Source organism: Girardinichthys multiradiatus, chromosome 6 (assembly GCF_021462225.1).
Source record: "Girardinichthys multiradiatus isolate DD_20200921_A chromosome 6, DD_fGirMul_XY1, whole genome shotgun sequence".
Lineage (NCBI taxonomy): Eukaryota > Metazoa > Chordata > Actinopteri > Cyprinodontiformes > Goodeidae > Girardinichthys > Girardinichthys multiradiatus.
The window spans coordinates 46262087-46288290 of NC_061799.1; the positions used below are offsets into that span (position 1 = coordinate 46262087).

The 26204-nt window shown below is 44.2% G+C and overlaps 1 protein-coding gene across 2 annotated transcripts; it reads left to right on the forward strand.

The window, feature by feature from the left end:
• The first annotated feature begins 172 nt into the window (after positions 1–172).
• Positions 173–26091, forward strand: dnajc5b (DnaJ (Hsp40) homolog, subfamily C, member 5 beta). 2 transcript variants are annotated; one of them, XM_047367124.1, is made up of 5 exons: positions 173–289; positions 22874–22994; positions 23178–23391; positions 23471–23645; positions 25765–26091. In XM_047367124.1, exons 1-5 carry the CDS (start codon positions 202–204, stop codon positions 25860–25862), a joined length of 696 nt encoding a protein of 231 aa, XP_047223080.1. In that variant the 5' UTR covers positions 173–201; the 3' UTR covers positions 25863–26091. The 2 variants fall into 2 exon arrangements, with proteins under 2 accessions (XP_047223080.1, XP_047223081.1); XM_047367125.1 differs by lacking the exon at positions 173–289 and adding an exon at positions 1301–1428.
• The last annotated feature ends 113 nt before the right edge of the window (positions 26092–26204 follow it).

The following is a 26204-nucleotide window of genomic DNA, read 5'->3' on the forward strand; positions in this document are numbered from 1 at the left end:
CCGCTGGGAATCAAACCTCTACCTGACTGGAAGTACTGGAAGCTTTAAACTTCTTGAAGGTCTGAAATAAAAAAATAATAAAGAGAAACCCACCTGGTTCCTGTTTGTGCGTCTGTCCTGTGTCACCTGATCGCCATGGTAACCTCCCTTAGTGAAACCCGAGCAGTTGTTGCAGCCAGCGGTCACCTGAGCCTCCTCTGAATGTTTGATGGGGTCCATCAGAGATCCTCGGAGCTTGAATACCTGACCAGGTTGACGCTGGGAGAGGAACATTGCGAGACTCCAGCAGGTAACTGCTCCACTCTCACCTTTACCTTCTTCTACATCTTCCAGGTGGATGGACTCTGAACCACCTGTCAGGTGTGTTTTCCAGCTGCTGGTTCTGGTTCTTGATTTCTGAAGGTTTGTTAAGTTTTCTCAGACTCTGGATCACTCTGGTTTTCCTCTTCAGCTGATGATCCTTCAGACACAGAAAGCTCCATCTGTTTCTGAAGATCAAACGTTGCTGCCAGAAGGTGGTTTGCTCTGTTGATCCTCTCAGTCAATTGTTGGTGTGCAGGGGCCCGGGGCCCTCTTTAAATGAAGGCCCCAGGCACCTGAGGAGCTGAACCTTGGTCATTTCAGAAAGAACCATGAAGAAAACCTGAAGAAAATGTTCAAGACTTTAACTTGGCAGTGAAATGAATGTAAAGCTGAGGTTCAGCAGAACGTCAGGCTGAAGGTACTGTAATCTCTGCTCCAGTTCTGCTGACCAAACCAGTGTAGTTAACACTAGAAGACTGTCCTCAGGAATCATTTGTTGTTCAACTTTAACAACAATGCTTCAACACAAAGAGCTTATTTTACAGTAGATGGTGCATCCCATGATCTTCAGTGACAAGGTGTTCTTCAGAAACAATGTGAACAGTCAGCTTTTTTACATCTCTGCAAGTTCAACACAAAGTGAAGTTCTGTCATGATCTGTGGGTCTTCACTCTGGTTTTTAATCTAGATTATTTTGGGTCGTGTTACTGATGATCAGTCCTTTGTTTTGAGATTCTTGGTTCTGACTCGTGTTCTGCTCTTCATGTGGTGACAACCTCCTCAACTAAAACTAGAATGACCTCATGTACAAAAACCAAAGTCAAGTCAAGTAGAATAATGAACGTATGGCAACATTTCTGTCAAAGGAGAAAAACTAGTAAAATAAATCCAAACAAATCGTCTGAAAAGGGGCGGGACTAGCTGGAAAAGCAACCAATGAGATTTAACCCTCAGGCAGGAGGAGGTTTGTACAGCTCCAGTGGAGGTTCGCCCCACAGTCTGTAGGTAGATGCTTTCAGATTGAAGAGAAACAAGTTGACATCAGGAAGAAGAGCTGATCAGAACATTTAACACCATGTGGAGCAGCAGAACCAGAACAAACCCAAAAAGACAGCAAGTCATCAGGTGTGTTTTAAAGGTCTACAAAGTGAAAACCTTCTTGACTGGAAGCTACCAGCAGCTCTCCAATCATCTTCACGCATTGCAGCAGATCTTCGTGTGGCAAATAATGTCCAAATAAAAGCCGCCTCCTTCTTTTCTGCAGGAGGAACATTTCAGCTAAATGTGATGTTACTCTATAATTTCATATTTTGTAAATTTAGAGGAAATGTAGTCGACTGAAACTAAATGATGACAAGTGACTGAAACGCAGTGTATTTTTTGGCAGCCATCTTAGTTTTAGTCACATTTAGTCATTTCCATGTTTGACAGTTTAAGTCCAGTTTTAGTTGACAGAAACTCAAAAAGGTTTTAGTAGAAATAATTCACACATGCGTGTGCATATACATATATATATATATATATATATACATATATATATATATATATATATATACATATATATATATATATATATATATACATATATATATATATATATATGTATATATATATATATATATATACATATATATATATATATATATATATGTATACATATATAGAAACATGCTCACATAATGCTCACATAATGGGTTTATATATTTTTTACACACATTATCATCATTTTGACAAAAAACTACCATGTTGTGAAAATAAAATGACCTTAACTCTCAAACAAGCAAAACAGAAATATGTTTAGATAGCTTAAACATGACTGGAACCCACCCTGTACTTAAACCTCTGATCTTTCATTAATGAGCAATGGCCAAAATGATGATGTTTCTTTATCTGAGTTTCTTTGTTTTTCTCTGTGTGTGTGTGTGTGTGTGTGTCCAGCTCCATTGTAAGCACGCCACAAACAGAACAGGTCATAGTTGGAGCCGGATGACCTCACTGACCCTCGTGGCTTTTAGTGATGAGCTAACAGACTCTTCGTATGAAAACAAAGCATTTATAACTGACCTGTTTAACATAATCACCACATGCTGACAGAGCATCACACACACAGCCACTGAATATGAACAGGTCTCTGTTTGAAGAAACCTGTTTAATGTGAGTTTTACTTTTGTGGAGGTGGTTTATGTGGTTAAAAAGTGTTTGTGTGTTTGAGACAAACTCAAACTGTTCCTGGAAGTCGATGGCGTTCGATGGCGAATTTAAACATGGCTTGAAAAGGGCAGAATGGACCGTTTAAACGAGCAATGAAGATGAAGCAAGGACCTTTTCCTATGAAATGATTAAGATAAATTTTAAAATGATCGGGATAGAACTTGAGATCAGAAATTGTTAAGTCTCTAGCAGGATCGAATGAGCTTGATGGGGTAGTAAATTCCCCTATTCTGAGGAAGCCGTAAAAAGCTAAAAGCCAGGCGCTGGAGAGAAGAAATGTTAGGTAGGATGAAAAGGGGCCTGAACGGAGCTCTAGGAGAAAATAGTCTCCTGGAATCTGGCTGAGGAAGGCTATGATTTTTTAGACCTCTGAGTAAAAGTTTGATGGAATGATTTGAGAAAAGGCTTGGAGAGGGTTCGAAGAGATGGCGTTTTGAAAAGAAATTTATGCCAGCTAATAAACTCTTGATGTAAGGGAGTTTGAAATGCCGGACATCGAAGCAATAAGTAATAAATGCTAAGATGGCAAGAATGCGGACGGGGTAAAGGGGAGTATTTTGAACGAGGAAAAATCTTTGAAGTTTGCCAAGAAAAGGAATAAGACCTGAGAGTGGAGGGAGCTAAGCCTGAATTACAATAATAATTGGCTGATTGGAGTAAAGGAATGAGGGATGAGTTTAGTTGAGTATCAAGTCTTTGAGAGGTGGTAACTGTGTTGGATGACATTGACTGAAGGGCAGAGAGAACAGAAGACCTGGAATTTTGAACGAGAAAGAGCATCAGTAAGTGAGTTACGGTGACTGTGAATATGGCGGGCAGTAATGATCGATAAGAAGAAAGTCATCTAGCAGATGGAGAACGAAAGGGAGTTTGCAAACATTTAGGAGAATCCAACAGAGAGCCTCAGACAGCTTGTTGATGAGGCAAAGGCTACTCCTGCAGCCGAAAGTGAGCCTGACTGCAAAAAAGAAACGGCGGTCCCATTTGACGCCGAGGAGGTGCCATTGAGAAGGGTGCGCCAATTTTAAACGCATCGATAATGTCTGCTTTAGCGAACCAAGCTCCACGCCCCACAGTTTTTATAAGCGATATGGTGTGATCTACCGTAGCAAAATACAAGGAAAATGGGGGCTTGTGAAAGGGGACGTAAGGTCTGCCTGAATTTAAGGAGTGGTGGGAGAAAAAATTTAGAAAGAATGCAGAAGAATACAGAAAAGGGGAATAAAAGGAATAAGTACGTCTCACCTAACAAAGAGCCCGGCTGGGCAATAGTGAAATCAGTGATATCCATGAGGTGTTGAGTGAGCGATGTGATGGAACGTTGAAGTAAGTCCAAGGATGAGATAAATGAAGCAGGGACAGCTGTAGTTGAAGAGGATGAGGCAGCAGGAGATGCAGGATGTTCGGAGAGAGAGGCGAGTGCAGAGAAGACGGGCCGGGAAGAGACATAGCCGAAGCTAGAGTAGATGAGGAACAGCCTCGGCGTTTCTTGGCAGGGGGGTTGGGAGTCTTGCTGTGGCGTTTTCTTGAGGAAGGATGTGGAAGCGGAGGGGAGTCATGGGATAGAAGATCAGCGAGCAGAGCGAGCTGAGAAGCGTCTTGGTCAAACCCGGGAGTTATTTCGCTCGCCCTGAGCTGGGTTGAAGGAGAGGGAGTAACGTGCTGCAAAGCTAGACGGGAGCTTCTTCTAGCAGAAGCAGCGCCAGGAGGGCAAGGACCCGATATGAGGTCTTGCAAAGAACCAGCAGGAATGTCGGATTCGTAATCGGACATGCTGATCGAAGCTCAACAGAAGAGGAGTGTCTTCCATGCAGAAGGTCTTTAAAAGTGATGCCCTGGGAGATGATTGGCCGAGGAGAAGTGCGGACCTGCCGTTGATTGGAGCAGACAGTGAGGAGTGATTGGATGCGGCGGGGGTGGTGAATCTTCCATGTTGAATTTTCGTTTAAACTCCATGATAGGATTTTTAGGTTAGTAAATTAGATTTGGCATTCTTGTTTGCACTGTTTAGATTGAGCAGACAGTTCCACAGAAAAAGCCCTGTGGTCGGAGAGACCAAGATCACATACAGTTACGTTGTTGGTAATAGCTGACTCTGTGATGATCAAATCCAAAGTGTGTCGCCTGGTGTGTGTGGGAACATCAACGTGAGATTGAAACAGGTCCAAAGACATTCAGCTGCAAGGCGGCAGGAAGGATCCTCAACATGGATGTTAAAATCACAAAGTAATAAGAGGCCAGCAAATGTGGCACAAAAAGATGGAAGAAGATTGGACATCTTAGAGATGAAGGCTGGGTGGGTTTGGGTGCTCGATAAATGACAAGAGCTATCATGGAGAAAGGCGGTTTGCTTTTAAATGAATAAACATTCAAAAGAAGTTAAGTTTGGCAGAAGAAGCAGGGACAAGTCGAGGTCTTTGTGATAAATAACAGCCAGGCCACCACAGCGTCCACTGCAGCAGATAACGGCACGCAAGAGGACAGGCCTCGTTTGGTGCTGAGAACATGTTTGTTTGACGCAATGTTTCTGTACGTCTAAAAAACGAGGTCATATATAAAGCTGGACTTGTCTGAAACAGAGTTTGTATTAAATATTCCCTGACTGAGAGGGAGGCTGGAAGGGCTGAAGCAGGGTGAAATCCACTCCACATCTTCTATCCAGCCCAGAGTGGTTCCGCGCATCGGAACCAGCTGCCAGTTTTAATGGGATCATGTGTAAATAGGTTACCAGGTTTCCTTTATTAGCTAGAACCGCTAACGGCTAATGCTTGCGCCAGGAAGGTCAAATATTTATATCCAGTCCGTCGCCATCTTATGAGAGTCCTAAGACTCTTCCTCTTTACTATTTTAATGGTCCGTTACTCCATGTGATGGCTAGTTAACATTAAGATCAATTATCCATTAATTATTGATTTCTAATTCAGCAAATCATTATTTAAAATGTTATTTTGTTAAAATAATGTTTTATCCTCTCTTTTGATTTGTCCCAGGAACGTTCCCAATCGACATCATCAGTTATTAGGCTCTCGGTCCCATTTATTTTTATCCTCCACGGTTCCTTCATCTTGTTCAGTAGCTTTTTGTATGTAACTGAAATAACTTTTTGTAAGTCATTTTTATCCTCAGTCATCAAAACTGTTTAAAACCTGATGCTTGTTCTTTTAGTCTGCGTATCTCTTCCCTAAATACTGCCTTATCTGGAAGAAAGATTCCTACCTTCAATGTTTCCTGATTTTGGATTTTGTGTCCCTGTAAATAGTTGGTCTGCTGTTACTAAACCTTTATCCGCCCATTTAGCTTATCTTCTATAAAGGTTGTAGGCGAAACATCTGCTAGATCAGCCATGTTAGAAGTTCATGGCCATGATGGAGGTACCTTAAATCTCTTACACATTTTTTCCCACACAGCCAAGGTAAACATATCCCCATCATTTTAATTCTTAGGTTTGCGTTGTTGCTTTCTATCCAGAAAGGTAAAAGCTGGTATTGGCGTATTTACCCCTGAAGGAGGCGACTGTGGCTCAGTAGGAAGAGTAGTTGTCTTGCAATTGGAAGGTGGTGGGTTCGATTCTCCTGCTGTATGTCGATGTGCACCTGGGCAAGGCACTTAAACTCAAGTTGCCTACCGATCTGTGTATGAATGTGTGAGTACGATTGGGTGAATGTGGCTCTAGTGTAAAGCGTTTTGAGTGGTCTGTATGACTGGAAAGGCGCTATATAAAATTCAGTCCATTTAACCTTGCTCTACAGGTAACCATATTGTTTCCATATCCAACCTAATCCACAAGACCAGAGCTCTGAGTCGTGCTGCCCAGTAAAAGCTCTTGAAATGCAGAAGGACGAGGCCACCTTTATCTTCGGGAGAACAGAGAACTTAAAGTCACACCATTGGGCATTTATGTTGCCTGATAAACTTAGATATTAGCCGGTCTAGTAGTTGGAAGGAGTAAAAGAGGAACAGCAGGCGGTAACATATTCATCTTAATTGTCTCCACCCTTTGTGCCGTTGACAGCGGCAGAATCGGCCAATCAGAAGCTTGCCACAGTTCGCATTAAATACTTGTGAAGGCCTGCTAGTCAAAATCAAATGTCCTGTAATCATCAGATTTCTCCTCATTAACTTTGTAGACTGAAATATCTCTAAATGTGTGTAGGGAGCACATAAGTCTTGGTATAGATATTATCATTATAGATAATAGAGGATTCAATTCAATTCAGTTTTATTTATATAGCGCCAATTCACAACACATGTCGTCTCAAGTCACTTCACAACAGTCCGGTTCATACATTCCAATTAATCGTAATCATTGAACAGTTCAGTCAGATTCAGTTATTTATTCAAATTGGATAAAAAGTTTTTCTATCTAAGGAAACCCAGCAGATTGCATCCAGTCAGTGACTTACAGCATTCACTCCTCCTGGATGAGCATGTAGAGACAGTGGACAGTCACTGGTGTTGACTTTGCAGCAATCCCTCATACTGAGCATGCATGTAGCGACAGTGGAGAGGAAAAACTCCCTTTTAACAGGAAGAAACCTCCAGCAGAACCAGAACCAGGCTCAGTGTGAGCGCCCATCTGCCACGACCCACTGGGGGTTTGAGAGAACAGAGCAGAGACACAAAGAGAACAAAGAAGCACTGATCCAGGAGTACTTTCTATGGGAAGGAAAAGTAAATGTTAATGGATGTAGCTCCTTTAGTCGTTTCATCTAGAAAGAAAGAACAGATAAACTCTGAACCAGTTTTCAAGGTTAGAGTCTGAAAGAGAGCACATAGAGTTAGTTACAGTAGAAGCTCAGTCAGTAGCCATGTCTAGGAGAGAGAAAGGGTTAAACACTGAAAGACAGGGCCATGTGGATCATCTGTAGAAGGTGAGCATTAAGTTGTTGCCAGCAGAAGCTAGGACGATTCCCCTCTCCAGAAAGGTGTCACAGGTAGACACAAAGTCAGGCCAGGTGTAGCTTCTAGGAAGAGAAAAGAGAGAACAAAGTTAAAAACTGAAATAACAGCAAACAATGCAAAATTGGAGAGTAGTAGGAGAATGTAGCAAAGAGGGTGAAAGTGGTCATTTTGTCTTCCAGCAGCCTAAGCCTACAGGTCCTTCTCAAAATATTAGCATATTGTGATAAAGTTCATTATTTTCCATAATGTCATGATGAAAATTTAACATTCATATATTTTAGATTCATTGCACACTAACTGAAATATTTTAGGTCTTTTATTGTCTTAATACGGATGATTTTGGCATACAGCTCATAAAAACCCAAAATTCCTATCTCACAAAATTAGCATATCATTAAAAGGGTCTCTAAACGAGCTATGAACCTAATCATCTGAATCAACGAGTTAACTCTAAACACCTGCAAAAGATTCCTGAGGCCTTTAAAACTCCCAGCCTGGTTCATCACTCAAAACCCCAATCATGGGTAAGACTGCCGACCTGACTGCTGTCCAGAAGGCCACTATTGACACCCTCAAGCAAGAGGGTAAGACACAGAAAGACATTTCTGAACGAATAGGCTGTTCCCAGAGTGCTGTATCAAGGCACCTCAGTGGGAAGTCTGTGGGAAGGAAAAAGTGTGGCAGAAAACGCTGCACAACGAGAAGAGGTGACCGGACCCTGAGGAAGATTGTGGAGAAGGGCCGATTCCAGACCTTGGGGGACCTGCGGAAGCAGTGGACTGAGTCTGGAGTAGAAACATCCAGAGCCACCGTGCACAGGCGTGTGCAGGAAATGGGCTACAGGTGCCGCATTCCCCAGGTCAAGCCACTTTTGAACCAGAAACAGCAGCAGAAGCGCCTGACCTGGGCTACAGAGAAGCAGCACTGGACTGTTGCTCAGTGGTCCAAAGTACTTTTTTCGGATGAAAGCAAATTCTGCATGTCATTCGGAAATCAAGGTGCCAGAGTCTGGAGGAAGACTGGGGAGAAGGAAATGCCAAAATGCCAGAAGTCCAGTGTCAAGTACCCACAGTCAGTGATGGTCTGGGGTGCCGTGACAGCTGCTGGTGTTGGTCCACTGTGTTTTATCAAGGGCAGGGTCAATGCAGCTAGCTATCAGGAGATTTTGGAGCACTTCATGCTTCCATCTGCTGAAAAGCTTTATGGAGATGAAGATTTCATTTTTCAGCACGACCTGGCACCTGCTCACAGTGCCAAAACCACTGGTAAATGGTTTACTGACCATGGTATCACTGTGCTCAATTGGCCTGCCAACTCTCCTGACCTGAACCCCATAGAGAATCTGTGGGATATTGTGAAGAGAACGTTGAGAGACTCAAGACCCAACACTCTGGATGAGCTAAAGGCCGCTATCGAAGCATCCTGGGCCTCCATAAGACCTCAGCAGTGCCACAGGCTGATTGCCTCCATGCCACGCCGCATTGAAGCAGTCATTTCTGCCAAAGGATTCCCGACCAAGTATTGAGTGCATAACTGTACATGATTATTTGAAGGTTGACGTTTTTTGTATTAAAAACACTTTTCTTTTATTGGTCGGATGAAATATGCTAATTTTGTGAGATAGGAATTTTGGGTTTTCATGAGCTGTATGCCAAAATCATCTGTATTAAGGCAATAAAAGACCTGAAATATTTCAGTTAGTGTGCAATGAATCTAAAATATATGAATGTTAAATTTTCATCATGACATTATGGAAAATAATGAACTTTATCACAATATGCTAATATTTTGAGAAGGACCTGTATAGCAGCATAACTACAGAGATAGCTCAGGATAACCTAAGCCACTCTAACTATAAGCTTTATCAAAAAGGAAAGTTTTAAGCCTAGCCTTAAAAGTAGACAGGGTGTCTGCCTCACGGACTAAAACTGGGAGCTGGTTCCACAGGAGAGGAGCCTGATAACTAAAGGATCTGCCTCCCATTCTACTTCTAGAGACTCTAGGAACCACCAGTAAACCTGCAGTCTGAGAACAAAGTGCTCTGTTAGGAACATATGGACCAATCAGATCTCTGATGTATGATGGAGCTAGATCATTAAGGGCTTTATATGTGAGGAGGAGAATTTTAAATTCTATTCTGGATTTAACAGGGAGTCAATGAAGGGAAGCTAAAATAGGAGAAATATGATCTCTCTTTTTAATTTTCATCAGAAGTCTTGCTGCAGCATTTTGAATCAGCAGAAGGCTTTTAACTGCATTTTGTGGACATCCTGATAGTAAAGAATTACAATAGTCCAGCCTTGAAGTAACAAATGCAGGAACTAGTTTTTCAGCGTCACTCCTGGACAGGATATTTCTAATTTTGGCAATGTTCCGGAGATGAAAGAAGGAAATCCTAGAAACCTGTTTAATATGGGATTTAAATGACATGTCCTAGTCAAAGTTAACACCAAGGTTTTTTACTTTATTATCGGAGGTCAATTTAATGCCATCCAGGTTAAGTGATTGACTAAGCAGTTTCTTTTTTAAAGACTCCGGTCCAAAGACGACAACTTCTGTCTTGTCTGAATTTAGAAGCAGAAAATGTAAAGTCATCCAAGTTTTTATGTCTTCAAGACATGCTTGTAGTCTATCTAACTGGTTGGGTTCATCAGGATTTATGGATAAGTAAAGCTGAGTATCATCAGCGTAACAGTGAAAATGTATCCCATGCTGCCTGATAATTTGACCTATTGGAAGCATATATATAGTAAAGAGAATTGGACCAAGTACTGAACCCTGTGGTACTCCACAATTAACCCTGGAGTTTAAAGATGATTTATCATTTACATGAACAAACTGGAATCTGTCAGACAGATAAGATTTAAACCAGCCTAGCGCTGTTCCCCTGATCCCTACAGCATATTCCAGCCTTTTTAAGAGAATATTATGGTCGACTGGATCAAATGCAGCACCGAGATCTAACAGAACCAGAACAGACACAAGTCCATTATCTGAGGCCATAAGAATATCATTAGTGACTTTCAGCAGAGCTGTTTCAGTGCTATGATGAGCTCTGAAACCTGACTGAAACTCTTCAAACAGGTCATTGCTGTATAAATGTTCACACATTTGATTAGCAACTATTTTCTCAAGAATTTTAGATAAGAATGGAAGATTGGATATAGGTCTGTAATTTATTAAATCATCTCGATCAAGCGAAGGTTTCTTAAGTAAAGGTTTAATTACAGCTACCTTAAAAGCTTGTGGTTCTGATCCATTTACTAAGGACAGATTAATCATATCTAAAATGGGGCTGGTAATCAGAGGGAACACTTCCTTAAATAATTTGGTTGGGATTGGGTCTAACATACAAGTTGAAGGTTTAGATGAAGCTAATATTTCTGATTACTCAGGAAGCTTCACAGGATCAAAACAGTCCAAACACAGATCAGGTTCTGCAGTTATTTCCAATGTTGTCTCACTTGCTGAGAATGAAGTAATCATCTTCAGGAGTATGTCAAAGATTTTATTTTTAATAGAATCAATTTTATTTAAGAAGAATCCCATAAAGTCATGACTGCTAAGAGCTAAGAGAATGGATGGCTCAACAGAGCTATGACTCTGTGTAAGTTTAGCAACTGTACTAAAGAGAAACCTAGGATTATTCTTGTTCTCTTCTATTAATGATGAGAAATAAGCTGTTCTAGCTTGGTGAAGTGTCTTTTTATACAACAGTAGGCTATTTTTCCAGATTAAGTACGAATCCTCTAGGTGTGTAGAGCGCCATTTTCTCTCCAATTTTCTAACATTGTGCTTTAAAGTACGCAGCTCTGAATTAAACCAAGGAGCTAACCTCCTATGAATAATTACCTTCTTTTTCAAGGGGGCTGCATTGTCTAAACCGTAGCATCCCCAGAGGACATTTTATAAATAGGAGAATATTATCTGCGGATAAAGATATTTATGCTCTGAGCCTCCTATCAATCATGTCTTCTATTTGATTGTTTGTTCTTGTCCACTCTGCTGGAGGCTCGATACGTAAAGCAAAGAGGGAGACTTGCCTACGTACGCCCCTCTTTCATTTGAAAATGTCTGAGCAATAACCGTTTACACAAATTCTTGAAGTTGGTTCCTTATCAAGAGTATTAATCCAGTTGATGAAGGTTGGGCCAAATTCCATCATTGCATACTTTGGATATTTTCAATCCTCCCTGTCAAAGGCCTTCTCCACATCGACCCAAAGAAGCACTGATAGGTGTCCTGACATTCTGGCAGCAGATTGAATGTTTAAGGCTCTTCTAATATTATTTGATCCCTGAAGTTCTTGAATGAACCCCATTTGAGGGCTGATTGGTCTTGAAAAATATCCTTGCCGTCTTTTATGGAGCCAAGGATCTTTACATCATTCCCTAGAAAACTAATTGGTCTGTAAGAAGCACACTCTTTGGGGTCCTTCTCTTTTTTGTAGATATTATAGCTTTTGGACAGCTTTTATGGGGGGTCATAATTAAATATTTTGCACAACTTGGGGGTAAGCTCCTTCATAAAAACTTTCTACATCTCCCCAGACAGACCATCTGTTCCAGATTATTGTTCTTCAATAATTTAATGACTGTGGTAATCTGGCTAAATCAAAATGTTTCATCTTTTTTCTGAGGCTAAATTGGAGCACCATAAAGTTGTATTTAATATCTGATCTGGGTGTGAAAACTCTTCTTTTGTTTGGGATGTTTTGGTACCACACGGTTAGCACAGTTACCCATTTCCTAATACCTCTGTCCCATGTACCTCAAATCTCCTACTGCTTTGTATGCAGGTAATTTATCTGCAGCTTCTCTGTGGATTCAACGTTTCTTTTATCACTGTGAGTTTTATGCATCTGTGCCAATCATTTGATTTCACTTTATAGTTCAGTCTGTTTCTGCAACTGTTGCTTTTTTATTTTGCTGGCAGCTCGATAACGCTGCTTTATCCCCATCCTACAATGTGGAAGGGGACACTGATCCATTCCTTTATCAATCAATGAGAAATATTCTTCTATTGTTTGTTTCATTTGTTCTCGGATTTTTAAATCACTCAACACTGAAAAATGTAATATTGTACTCGTACTCGTTGTTTTCCGCTTTATCTGGGACCGGGTCACGGGGGCAGCAGACTCAGCAGAGACGCCCAGACGTCCCTTTCCACAGACACCTCCTCCAGCTCCTCCGGGGGAAGCCCAAGGCGTTCCCAAGCCAGCCAAGAGACATAGTCCCTCCAGCCGGTGGGACATGCCTGGAACACCTCCCGAGGAAGGTGTCCAGGAGGCATCCAATATAAATGCCCGAGCCACCTCAACTGGCTCCTCACCCTATCTCTAAGGGAGTGCCCGGCCACCCTACGGAGGAAGCTCATTTCAGCCGCTTGTATCCAGGATCTCATTCTTTCGGTCATGATCCAAAGTTCATGGCCATAGGTGAGGGTAGGAACGTAGACCGACCGGTAAATCGAGAGCTTCGCTTTTCGGCTCAGCTCTCTCTTCACCACAACGGACCGGCACAGTGCCCCCATTACTGTGGCAGGTGCATGATCTGTCTGTCGATCTCCCGCTCCATTCTCCCCTCACTCGTGAACTAGACCCCGAGATACTTGAACTCCTCCACTTGAGGCAGGAACTCCCCTCCAACCTGAAGAGGACAAGCCACCCTTTTCCAGTCGAGAACCATGGCCTCGGACTTGGAGGAGCTGATCTTCATCCCAGCCGCTTCACACTCGGCTGCGAACCGCCACAGCGCATGCTGTAGGTCTAGGCTAGAGGGGGCCAGCAGGACCACGTCATCTGCAAAAAGAATAGACGAAATCCACTGGTCCCCAAACCAGACCCCCTCCGGCCCTTGGCTGCGCCTAGAAATCCTGTCCATAAAAGTTATGAACAGGACCGGTGACAAAGGGCAGCCCTGCCGGAGTCCAACATGGAACAGGTCTGACTTAGTGCTGTCAATGCGGACCAAACTCCTGCTCTGTACAGAGACCGGATGGCCCCTAATAAAGGGCAAACAACACTGCTCCACCTGAAGCCGAGTTTCGACTATTGGCCGGTCTTTTCTCTCCAATACCCTGGCATAGGCCTTACCAGGGAGGCCGAGGGGTGTGATCCCCCTGTAGTTGGAACACACCCTTCGGTCACCACCCTGGTCTGCCAGTCCAGAGGCACTGTCCCTGACTGCCACGCAATGTATAAGAGGCGTGTCAACCATGACAGCCCCACAACATCCAGACTTGAGGTACTCAGGGCGGATCTCATCCACCCCTGAAGCCCTGCCACCGTGGAACATTCTAACCACCTTGGTGACTTCCAAGTCCAACACTGAGTCCCCAGCCTCTGTTTCCACCAGGGAATACGTGACGACAGGATTGAGGAGATCCTTGAAGTACTCCTTCCACCGTCCGATAATGTCCAACAGAAGTCCAATAATGAAATACCACTCAGATTCAGATCAGGGAGGCCATTCCTCCCAATCACGCCTCTCCAGGTGTCACTGTCATTTCGCAAGTGGGAATTTAATCTAATAATTCAAATGTCTTTTCAATTCAAATGTATTGTCATTCTCAGCGGACCACGGTCTGATAGGGTTATAGGTCAGATGAAGCTCTGTGGACATCTTGTTTTGATCTATTCTGGAATATGAACCGTAGCTTTGATAAAAAGGTGAAGTCTTTTACACATGGATTCATCTGTCTCTATAAATGGACAAATCCTCATTCTTCTACTACTTGTTTAATTAGCTTGTTCTTTTCACTAGTAGCACCTTCATCTAAAGGCTGTTTGTCTTGTTTCCTAAAATGCCCTTTGATTCTTTTACGAGTGCGGCTGCATCTATGAAAAAGGTAGAGCCGTCTTAACCTAGAGCATAAATATTCATAATTGTTATGTGTGTTCCTGCCATCGTGCTTATTACTACCATACTTTTATTTCCCTCTGTATTGTAAAATTTGTGGTGCGGCAAAGTAAAATCTCCACAGCTCTCCTCCTGTTTGGGCACCTACTGTCATGATTTTTACAGCCGACTAAATGTCAGGAAAGGAGTTCAGCTTGCCATGCACAGACTAGATCAGGAAGTAGCCTTAGCCACTACGGAGGACTGGAACAGATCAGGTAGGATTCACACCTGGAACAGGTAACAAAACAAGTTAGAGTTCGCAACAACAGATCCTTCAAAAGATATCCATGGTAAAAATCATGCAAAGATTTCAGAGCTGGCCAGAAATGACCACGGAGGCAAAAACACTCAGGCGCCGAGGTGTTGGCAACCTTCCTCTATATGCTTCCCAGCTGATGAGTAGATGCACAACACCTGTCGCCTCAGGTACACTCCTACTGGCGGCACCTAGTGTCGAAAAGTTGTAAGCAGCAGGCAGCAGAACTCCAAATCCTGACACCACCTCCCCCTCAACGGCCGCCTCCTGGCGACCCAGAAGACGCTGCTTGGTGGGCCCGGAAATCCCGGATCAAAGAAGGATCAACAATGAAGGAACCCGGAACCCAGGAGCGATCCTCCAGACCATACCCCTCCCAGTCAACGAGGTACTGATGTCCAGGTCCCCGTCGTCGAGAGGCCACAATGCGGCGAACAGAGTAGACAGGGTGGCCCTGAAAGTCCCGGGCGGGCAGAGGGGGCAAGGCCGGAGGGCAGAGCGTGCTGGTCTGAACAGGTTTCAACTGAGAAACGTGAAAAACAGGGTGAACACGGAGACTAGGAGGCAGACGAAGGCGAACAGATGCAGGACCCACGAGAGAATCAGTTACATAGGGTCTGATGAACCTGGGAGAGAGCTTTCTGGACAGGGACTTGAGTGGAATGTCCCGTGCGGCGAGCCAAACCTTCTGACCAGGGAGGTAACTAGGAGCAGGCAGTCTTCGACGGTCTGCATTGTGCTTGTTTCGGGCAGCTGTCTGGTGAAGCACCCGGCTGGTGGCGTTCCAAACCCGTTTACATCTCCGTATGTGGTGTTGTACAGTAGGAACCGTGATGTCCTTCTCCTCCGATGGGAACAACGGAGGTTGGTATCCCAACGAAACCTCAAAAGGTGAATAACCAGTGGCTGAGGAGACATGAGAGTTGTGGGCGTATTCGATCCACCCCAAGTGGTCACTCCATTCAGTGGGGCAGGTGGACGTCACGCACCGCAGGGCCACCTCCAACTCCTGGTTAAGGCGCTCCACCTGGCCGTTAGTTTGGGGATGATGACCAGAAGTTAGCGCCACCTTCGCCCCTAGGGCTTCACAGAAATGTCTCCAGACACGGGAAGTAAACGGAGAGCCCCTGTCGGACAACAGGCAACAGGGGATTCCATGCAGGCGAAAAACATGTTTGACCATCAATTTAGCAGTTGGGAGGGCTGATGGCAGCTTTCTGAGAGGAACCAGGTGGCAGGCCTTGGAGAATCGGTCAATAATGGTCATAATAACAGTCATTCCGTGAGAACATGGTAGACCCGTGACCAAGTCAATCTCAGCCTCCGAACCCCAGCTGAAGGTCGTCTTTGTGGAAGTTAGCGCATTCAATGGGGCCGCCACCTGGCTCCAAATAAATCTTCGGTAGAAGTTGGCGAACCCCAAGAACTGCTGCAACTTCTTCCTCGAGTCAGGTACTGGCCAGTCTATTACTGCTCGGACCTTTCCTGGGTCGTCACGAACCTGTCCCTCCTCCAGAACAAAACCCAGCAAACTGATGGTTGACTGATGGAAGTCGCACTTTTCCATCTTAACAAACAGTCTGTTTTCAAGGAGACGCTGTAGAACCTGTCTCACATGGTGGCGGTGTTCCGCTAGACTCCTGGAAAATAGTTCAATATCGTCCAGGTACACAAATACAAAAATATTTAAAACATCTCTCAACACGTCGTTGACGAGAGCTTGAAAAACTGCTGGGGCATTACTTAGGCTAAAAGACATCACCAAGTACTCGAAATGCCGCAGAGGAGTCTTAAATGCTGTCTTCCACTCGTCTCCCTGGCGGATTCTGACTAAGTGGTAGGCATTTCTGAGGTCCAGCTTAGAGAAAACAGCGCCATGTACAGGCTCAAACGCAAGAGCTAGAAGAGGAAGAGGATATTTGTTTTTAACAGTAATTGTGTTCAAACCCCTGTAATCTATACAAGGGCGTGAACCTCCATCTTTTTTCCCCACAAAGAAGAAACCTGCCCCTAAAGGAGACGAAGAGGGACGAATAACCCCAGCAGCTAAAGACTCAGCAATATATTTTTCCATTACTTTTCTTTCTGGCCCGGAGATGCTATAGAGTCGGCTGGAGGGTAAAGGGGCACCAGGAAGAAGATTAATGGCACAGTTGTATGGTTGATGAGGCGGTAGAGACAGGGCCCGAGACTTGCTAAAGACCATCTTAAGATCATGATACTCGGGGGGGAACTCTGGTTAAGTCTGAGAGTTCCTCCTCCATACCTTCCTCACCAGGGGTTGTAGGACAGATGGCTGACTGTAAACATGAATTGAGACATCCCTCAGACCATGCTTCTACCCGTAATTCTGCCCAACTTATGTGGGGATTATGGCGCTGGAGCCGGGAAAAACCAAGTACTAACGTACTCTAAGCTATGGGAAAAACAAAAAAAGATACCTCTTCTCGGTGATTACCGGACAAAACAAGCTCTAGAGGCAGTGTTTGATGGGTGATCTCATGAAGAGATAAACCATCCAAGGCCAAAACCTGACGTGGCTGGGTCAGTCTTTCTGTGGAAATCCCTTTCTTTGAAACAAAATCAAAATCAATCAAGTTCAGATCACAACCTGAATCAACTAGGGCAGATAAAACCTCAGAGTGATGGTTCACAAACAAAGTAGCAGTGTAATGCGAAGCGTGGGGTCTTACTACTGGAGGATCGGTCCGTCGGTTGCCCCATCTCAGCCGACGGACCCGCTCTTTTGGCCGAACCGGACAACCGGAAATGAAATGATCGGAAGCACCACAACAGAAGCACTGGTTGGCCTCTCGACGTCGTTGTTGTTCTCCAGGCGGAAAGCTAGCTCTCCCAATCTGCATAGGTTCGGTCTCGGGGTGGCTGATTTGAGGCCCTAATGACACTGGTAACGGGGAAGGAGGAAACAGAGTGGTTCTCTCCAACGCTCTCTCGGAGCGATTCCTCCTCCTTTCCCGTAGGCGAGTCAATGCGGATAGCTAAATCAATGTACTTATCTAATTCTTCTTGTTCATCTACAAGGACTAGTTCGTCCTTTATGGGCTCGTTCAATGACTGGAAAAACGCTGCCTTTAATGGGCTTGCGTTCCAGCCTGAGGATAGAGCTAATGTACGAGAATCAATAGAAAAGTCCTAAAGGACGATTCTGCTGTTTCAACGCCCACAATTTGCGGGCAATAGAGGACTGATCTGAAGCTACATCAAACGTCTGTTTAAACTCCTTAATGAAATCCTCATATGACAACCCGAAACCAGTGCAGTTGGAAAACCTTGCCTCCGCCCATCGGAGCGCCCTTCCAGTTAATAAACGCAAAACATAAGAAATCTTACCCTCATCATGCGAAAAAGCTCGAGGTGACTTGAAACAGTGATGCCAAATGCTCCAGCTGCTGGTTTGTTTGCAGCTGTCTATCTAGGAGGGTTTGGAGAGTAGAACTGTGCGTATGAATTTGCTGACTATGTTCAGATAAAGTTCTCTGAAGGTTCTCCGCTGGTTTAGGCTGGCCTGAGTGTTCTGTCATGATTTTTACAGCCGACTTAACCCACATGCAGAGACTCTCAGAGAACTTTGTAAAAGGAATACGTTTTTATTGAAAGATTGATCAGGAACAACAGGAGCGACGAGTCTAATCTTCCTTACTGTGAAAACGCAAAGAGAAAAGATAAATAGCTGAACCTCAGAAACATGAACCAACATAAACGTATCTTACTGGAGATGCCGGAATAACCCGCAAGGGAGAGAGTAAATGTCAGGAAAGGAGTTCAGCTTGCCATGCACAGACTAGATCAGGAAGTAGCCTTAGCCACTACGGAGGACTGGAACAGATCAGGTAGGATTCACACCTGGAACAGGTAACAAAGCAAGTTAGAGTTCGCAACAACAGATCCTTCAAAAGATATCCATGGTAAAAATCATGCAAAGATTTCAGAGCTGGCCAGAAATTACCACGGAGGAAAAAAGTAGAAGAGGATGCAGAGGTGGATCTAAATGGGATTTTACTGTTTTGTCTTTGTTAGTTGTTTTAAAAGCCATAACTTCTTTTTTTGTTGTGAAACTGCAATATAAACACAAAATACAAAGACATTAATATACATAAAGTGGTGCTCTCGATTGTACTGTTTGCTTCAAGCATAGAGCAAAATGCTACATACAACATCTAAGGCTCTAACATTACCTTCTGAAAGTTACAGAATATGACATGAATAAATCAAAGTATTTACAAACTAACTATACCAATATGATGTGTGATGAACATACAAAGCTTCTTCAAGACCTATTGACACCAGATGGTAATAGATTGAATGCTCTGAGCACATTTCTCAGCTCAGCACACTAGCAACAAAATGGCTGTTCTGCCCTATGACCTCACCCATGTGACTCTCTAAACCAATGACAGCCCAAGAAGTGTTTTTTAAAATAAAGTACATCCTTTCAACACAATTACAAGACACTGCTGTGGCACATCGCATTCAGGCTGGTTTATTCATAGTTTTATTTTCTTATCTTTAGTTGTTTTAACTGCTGTTAGTCTTTTAGTTTTAGTGTTGCATTTTACTGCCATTTTCATGTTTTTATTTCCTTAATTTTATGGACGTGTACGGCACTTTGGTCACTTTGGGTGTGTAAAGAGCTCTGTGAATAAAGCTTGACTGATTGACACCTCGGCAGATGGCTGCTCACACTGGGCCTGGTTCTGGTTCTGCTGGAGGTTTCTACCTGTTAAAAGGGAGTTTTCCTCTCCACTGTCGCCACATGCATGCTCAGTATGAGGGATTGCTGCAAAGTCAACGATACTATGCAAGCAACTTGTGAAGGCGTGATAAGGCGTATTCGTCACTTCCTGTTTTCACTGTTGGTGAATTGTTTGGTGTGTGAAGCTCTCTCGTTTGATCTGATTTCTCTCTATTCTGATATCTCTTACTTGTTCTAATACATAAACACGTTAAAACACATACTTGCTGCATTTAACATTTCGGGACTCTCCGTGTCTTACAGGGTTTTTCTAGTAGTTGTAAGGGGTCACTAGCTTAGCGTTAGCTCTATCATGGCTACCCGTTCTGCTGTTTCTCTCTCTGAGTCTTCTCCTACCTCCTGCTCTCTGTGTCAGATGTTCAGTTACTCCTCTGCCTCCTTTAGTGATAATGGGACGTGTAATAAATGTAGCATTTTTGGAGCTTTGGAGGCGAGGGTGTCGGAAAGGTGTTGGAGGCCTGGCTCCGCGCTGTTGAAAAACCAGCAGATAGCCGAGGCCCCTTAGGCAGCGCGGAGCCACCCAGGGTAGCTCCCCGTAGCAGTCCTCCAGCAGAGCCCGCGCAGCCGGGGCTTCAGGCCGGCTGGGTGACGGTACGTAGAAAGCATAGTCCTAGATCCCAGCCCACAGGTCACCACCAACCCGTCTGCGTTTCTAACAGATTTTCCCCGCTCAGTGACACACTCGCTTAGAAGCCGACTCTGGTAATTGGCAGCTCCATAGTCAGAAACGTGGCACTAGAAACACCAGCGACCATAGTCAAATGTCTGCCAGGGGCCTTTTAAAAGGGGCCATTCCGTCTGTACAAGCGGAGCAGGAGTTTGGTTTGCACTGCTGACATTAAGTTGGACCTGTTCCCAGTGCATGTTGGACTCCAGTAGGGCTGCCCTTTGTCACTGGTCCTGGTTATAACTTTCATGGACAGGATTTCTAGGTGCAGACAAAGACCGGAGGGGGTCTGGTTTGGGGACCAGTGGATTTCGTCTTTCCTTTTTGCAGATTATGTGGTCCTGCTGGATCCCTCTAGCCAAGTCCTAGAGCATGCACCGGGGTGATTTTTAGCCAAGTGCGAGCTCTTGGGGACGAGGATCAGCTCCTCCAAGTCCGGGGCCATGGTTCTCAATTGGAAAAGGGTGGGTTGTCCTCTCCAGGTTGAGGGAAAGTTCCTGCCTCAAGTGGAGGAATTGAAGTATCTCAGGCCATCCAGGAGGAGCTCGGAGTAGAGCCGCTGCTCCTCCACATCGACAGGTCAGTTGAAGTGGCTCGGGGATCTGTACTGGATAACTCCTGGACACCTCCACTAGGAGGTGTTCCAGGCATTTCCCAGCAGGAGGAGGCCCAGTAACACCCCAAGACATGCTGGAGGGTCTATGACTCTTGGCTGGCCTGAAAATGCCTCGAGCTTCTCCCAGAGGAGCTGGAGGAGGTGTCTGGGAAGAGGGAAGTCTAGATGTCTCTGCTGAGTCTGACCCCGCAACCTGGTCCGGATAAGCAGAAGATGTCAAGTACAATTAATTTTGCTTTCGCTTTTTCTTTTACATTAAACAGATTTTACTTGTTGTATCTGAGAATCTCTGACAAATCTAAAGCTTCATTGTATATGATGGTCCAACATTACCTGAATATTGTGAAAAGTTTGATTCAGGAAAATCTGGAATTGTAAAATATGAAGCTGATGGAAACCAGTTAAAGCAGACTAGTATTAAATTGAACTGTGACAGTGTTGGAGTCGTCCATTTTGGTCGCACAGTTGAACATGGGCCGCTCAACAGACATCGCTGCTCTGACGTCACCCGGGATTATAAAACCCACAGAAAATAAAGTTTCGTGACCATTTCCCGCGTGTCTCACGGAACGACGCATCGGAGGCGCATATCTGGAGAGACTAAAGCTCACAGGCGAACATTTGCTCCACAATGCCATTCCCGGAAGAGCTTGAAAGCTGGAAATCTGTCTGACACATGAAGGTCAGAAGATTTATTTACCGATCGAAGACCACGCCGACACTCGGCGCAGGTGGAAACCCACAGAGGTTCTATGTCCAAGGAGATAAGTTTACCTCCTTGTATATGCAGTCGACTAACGGTTCTTCATCTTTTCCCCTCCTGGACGGATGAGAAATTACTGTTTTTTGTTCTTGATTTGTGGGCTTTGATTTGATCGGACGCGTGATCCCCCGCCTCCCCTCCTTTTTCTTCAGACCTGACCCATCGTCAACCAGAGAAGAGAAGAAATCAATGTCAAAGTAATTTCGTTTCTTTTATATTAAACCGGATAGGTGTATTTAGAGATCTGGGCAGGATGAGGCATAGTTAAGGTGATGTAGGATCACCTGTAGTTAATCTCAGGTATTAACTTGTTGCAATACTGATGGAAGTATTTTATGCTGAGCTGTATTTTGATTTGCTGCTGCGTGGTTCATGTTTGTCCGGCTGATCTCAAATCAGCCAGGAGTTAGAAGTTGGACTTTTAAAAGTTTTTCATTCAAAGCAACTGCGCTCTGGACCTCATCCGACCTCTCTTTGTTCCAGTTTTATTGCTGGAGATTTTCCACTGGGTTCCCGCCTCAAGAGTTTTATGACCATTTGTCAAGATTTGGGGCGATTAGCTGGTTGTGGCCCCACTGTTTTATCAGCTGATCGCTGATCAAGACATCAGCACCAGGAGGACTTCTTTCCATTTAACCCAAATTACACATTTTGTCCATAAACTGCTGGTTTGATCTTCATAGACACTAAATGCATAGATTTATCTGTCAAAACAAGGTCAAAGTTCCCCCACCTTCGGTGAAGTGGTTGAATAAACAGTGACAGTTGGTGGTTTTGGTTAATAATTTGTAATTATTAAAGAGCTTTGAGCCCATAATCACAACACCAGAGGATATCTCTGATTTCTATTCGTAAGTGATGATTTTTGGTTAAGAAATTCATTTTTTTTCAAATTATGATTTTTTATTATAATTCTTGATAGATATTAGTCAGTCAGTCATTTTCTACCACTTATTCCATAGTGGGTCACAGGGGAGCTGGTGCCTATCTCCAGCAGTCTATGGGCGAGAGGCAGGGTACACCCTAGACAAGTCGCCAGTCCATCGCCGGGCAACACACATACAACCATGCACACACTCATTCATACACCTAAGGGCAATTTAGAGAGACCAATTAACCTAACAGACATGTCTTTGGACTGTGGGAGGAAGCCAGAGTACCCAGTGAAAACCCACACATGCACGGGGAGAACATGCAAACTCCATGCAGAAAGACCCCAGGCTGGGAATCGAACCCAGGACCTTCTTGCTGCAAGGCAACAGTGCTACCAACTGCACCACCGTGCAATAATCAATAATCATAATCCTTACAACAGGATGGAGGAAATTGAAGATTTCCCCTTTTCTGGCTGGACTTCATTGTTTTCTGATGTTAGGAGATAGACAGATGTGACATCACCTGCTTGTCTCAGCTGGGTGGAGCCACAGTGATGTCACATTGTCTGCATCAAGGTGTATGACGTTAGTTTTGCTACAACAGGTGATGGTATCAGGATGTCTGACGGGAAGCAGCGAAGTCTGTCCACCTCCGGAGAGTCTCTGTATCAGATCCTCGGCTTGGAGAAAGGCTGCAGCCATGACGACATCAAGAAGTCCTACAGGTGAGGCCCACTCCCCTGCAGCAGATGAGCAGTAGCTCAGCCCACTCACACAATGATGAAAATGATCAGTTTGATTATTATTATTGTGAACTCTTCAGCTGAAGCCAGGATGTTAAAATATAACTGGAACCTCAACATTTTTAATAACGTGAGCTTCCAGTGAACTCCTGTTTGTGCTGTCAGGAAGCTTGCGCTGCGGTACCACCCGGATAAGAACCCGGACAACCCGGAGGCAGCGGACAAGTTTAAGGAGCTGAACAACGCTCACTCTGTGCTGTCTGACCTCACCAAGAGGAACATCTACGACGCATATGGCTCTCTGGGACTTTATGTGGCCCAGCAGTTCGGAGAGGAGAATGTCAACGCCTACTTCATGCTGTCCACCTGGTGGGCCAAGGTGGGGGCAGAGCGGATACAGATCTGACAGACGAACCTGGAGTGAGGTAGTGTGATGTGACGCTGAGTTTCTGTTCCAGGGGCTGTTTCTGCTCTGTGGGATTCTGACTGGATGTTACTGCGGCTGCTGCCTGTGCTGCTGCTGCAACTGCTGCTGCGGAAAACTTAAACCCACTGCCACAGGTGAGGGGGCGGAGCCAGAGTACGTCTCCCCTGACGACCTGGAGGAGGAAATACGCAACAATCCTGACAATGGTAAGTTGACAGGACGTGTCCACATACCAGACAGGATGTATTCTTAAAATATTGCTTTGACTTTACCTTCTTGTTTGAATAAAACATCTTTCATTCATCAGGTCCCATCAGCTTCACATCATCTGTTCCATTGATACATATTACTGGACCGAACATGGCCTGTTAGCCGCTATAGAAAGTGACGTGTGCATGCAGGCGCCATTGCTATGCATTGAGTCAAGTCAACAGAACCATGCTGTTCGGATGCGGGATGAGCATGCATCTGTCACTCAAATGGTCGCAGTGCCCTTATTTCTCATCCAGTTTTTATAAAATGTGACTGAAATTAAAGCTGAGAACATTCCAGATGTTATGATACAGAGACATGTACTCTCCCTAGACATTAATCTAAAGACAGTGTGGGAACTGCATTCTAGTGTTGACAGGTGTACCTTCTATGCTACAAAGATGGCCATGCTGTCAGTTGTTTTTATGTATAGTTGTGATTATTGGATCACAGTTTGTTGGTTTCTGGCCTTGATGCTGGAATATATAAACTAATATTTTAAAAGAGGGACCATGTGACTCTTGTCATATCCAGAAATTCAGATTCTGTGAATCCTTCATAAACTCCACTAATAAATTACTATACATGATTATTGAAATCCTTGTATTATATTATTTTATTTAACCAGGTAAATTGTTTAGTTGTATTTTAAACACTGTACTACTTTTCATGGTGTACCTGAGTACATCAATGATTTTTTTTCTAGGATTTGCAAATTATATTTCATGTACATTCAGCTGGGTACATGTACATTTCATTATAACTCAGTTATATTAAAGCCAGTCTGTCAAAGCAACATGTTCTTCTACTCCTAGAACTTCATTGGTCAGAACCAGTTCTGTGTTCTTCTGCTTCTGCAGCAGCTCTGACTCAATGCAAAGCAATGGAGCATGACTGTCATGCAGCAGTCATGTGACGTCCGTATAACAATGATCTGTTCATATCACGAGAACTTGGTGTAAAGTCTGGTCAGTGACTTGGTTATTCAGCCAACAATCACTCATGTCTGTCGTCATGTGACCGGAACCTGGTTCTGCTTCATACCCGCTCCTTCAAATCAGACTGACATATTTTCTGAGGGTGTAGAGGTTGTGAAAAAAGTTCCTCAGAGAAACATCTGAAGGGATTTCATATTTCTCCCTCTGCAGAGCAGAAAATCATGAAACATTCAGGGAATCTGGAGGAATTTCAGGGAGCTAGTCGGTCCCTCAGCCGGTTCTGCATCCAGAGCCATTATCTTTCACCAGCTGATAAAAGTTCATAGGGCAGGGGTTACTTTGGAGAACCTTTGTCCAGCTCTACATCCAGAGGTACATTCACAGCCTTTACTGAGCAGAGAAGAAGCCTGATGTTGACCTCAGAGGAGGAGTTGGCTGCTCTGGGCTCAGAGGCTTCTGGATGGTCCATCACAGATGGATCAGTTGTCCAGATGTTTGTTGGAAAAGGAGCATCCAGCCTGTTGTCAGCAGCCAGGCTCTATGGTGGTAGAAGGCTGTATCATGGTATGAGCTTGCATCATTTCATCTTCTGTGATTCAGCATTGATGCAGAAAAGTCCAGCAGAGATTCCAGAACAACATCTGCTGCCCTCTGGACACCATCCTCTCCAGGGACATCCATCATTTTCCAGCAAGACACGGGAAACAACATTCCAAAATTCTGGCTGAGGAAGAGGAGGGGACAGCTGCAGGACTGACCTGTCTAAAGTCCTGACCTGTCACCACTGTTGGAGGCAACATACCACTGTTGGACATCCGAAGACGTGTTTGCATGAAGAAATGGACTAAATGACTCCTGGAACTCTTCATCGGTTGGGATCCTCAATCATTAGTGTTGGGAGTAGGGTTGGGAACATTACCAATTGGGGCAAACTGCACTAAGAACAGTTTTGGAATATGTTGCCGCCTAGCTGGAGGGAATGTATGGACATGAACTTCTGAAGTGAAACTGACAGGAAGTATTTTGTCTCAATGATGAATGATGACCTATGATGGTAGAACATGTTGATCTGCCATGTGTTCGTTGCAGATTAAAATGTGATGTTACTGGGATCTTATGGTGTGCTTGCTTGCAGATGTTGAAACCCCAGTGGTCCACCAACCGAGCAGTGCCAGCGAGAAGACGCAACTGATCGGCGACGGGCACCGGAGATATGGAGACACGTACACTTGAAGGAGTGAGCCGACAAGAAATACATCTGGCCAGAACATCCAAAAGTTCTGGACCAAAAAAATGAAAACACCCGAGACATTCCAAACAATAAACCACCTCAGACGTTCTGAACACAAAAACACCAGGGCCCGTATTCCCAAAGAACCCTGAGACTAATAGTAGCTCCTACTGACGTCATTCTAAGAAAAATCAGAGAATTTGAGAAATTCTCTGATTTTTCTTAGAATTTTCCCTCATTAAGATAAAAGTTATTCATGAAGCATCTTCAGAGAGCTCCTAACGTGAGGAGATGTTCAGAGCAGTGAGGAGGACCTTTAGTGAACCTAAGAGTGTCTGAAGCAG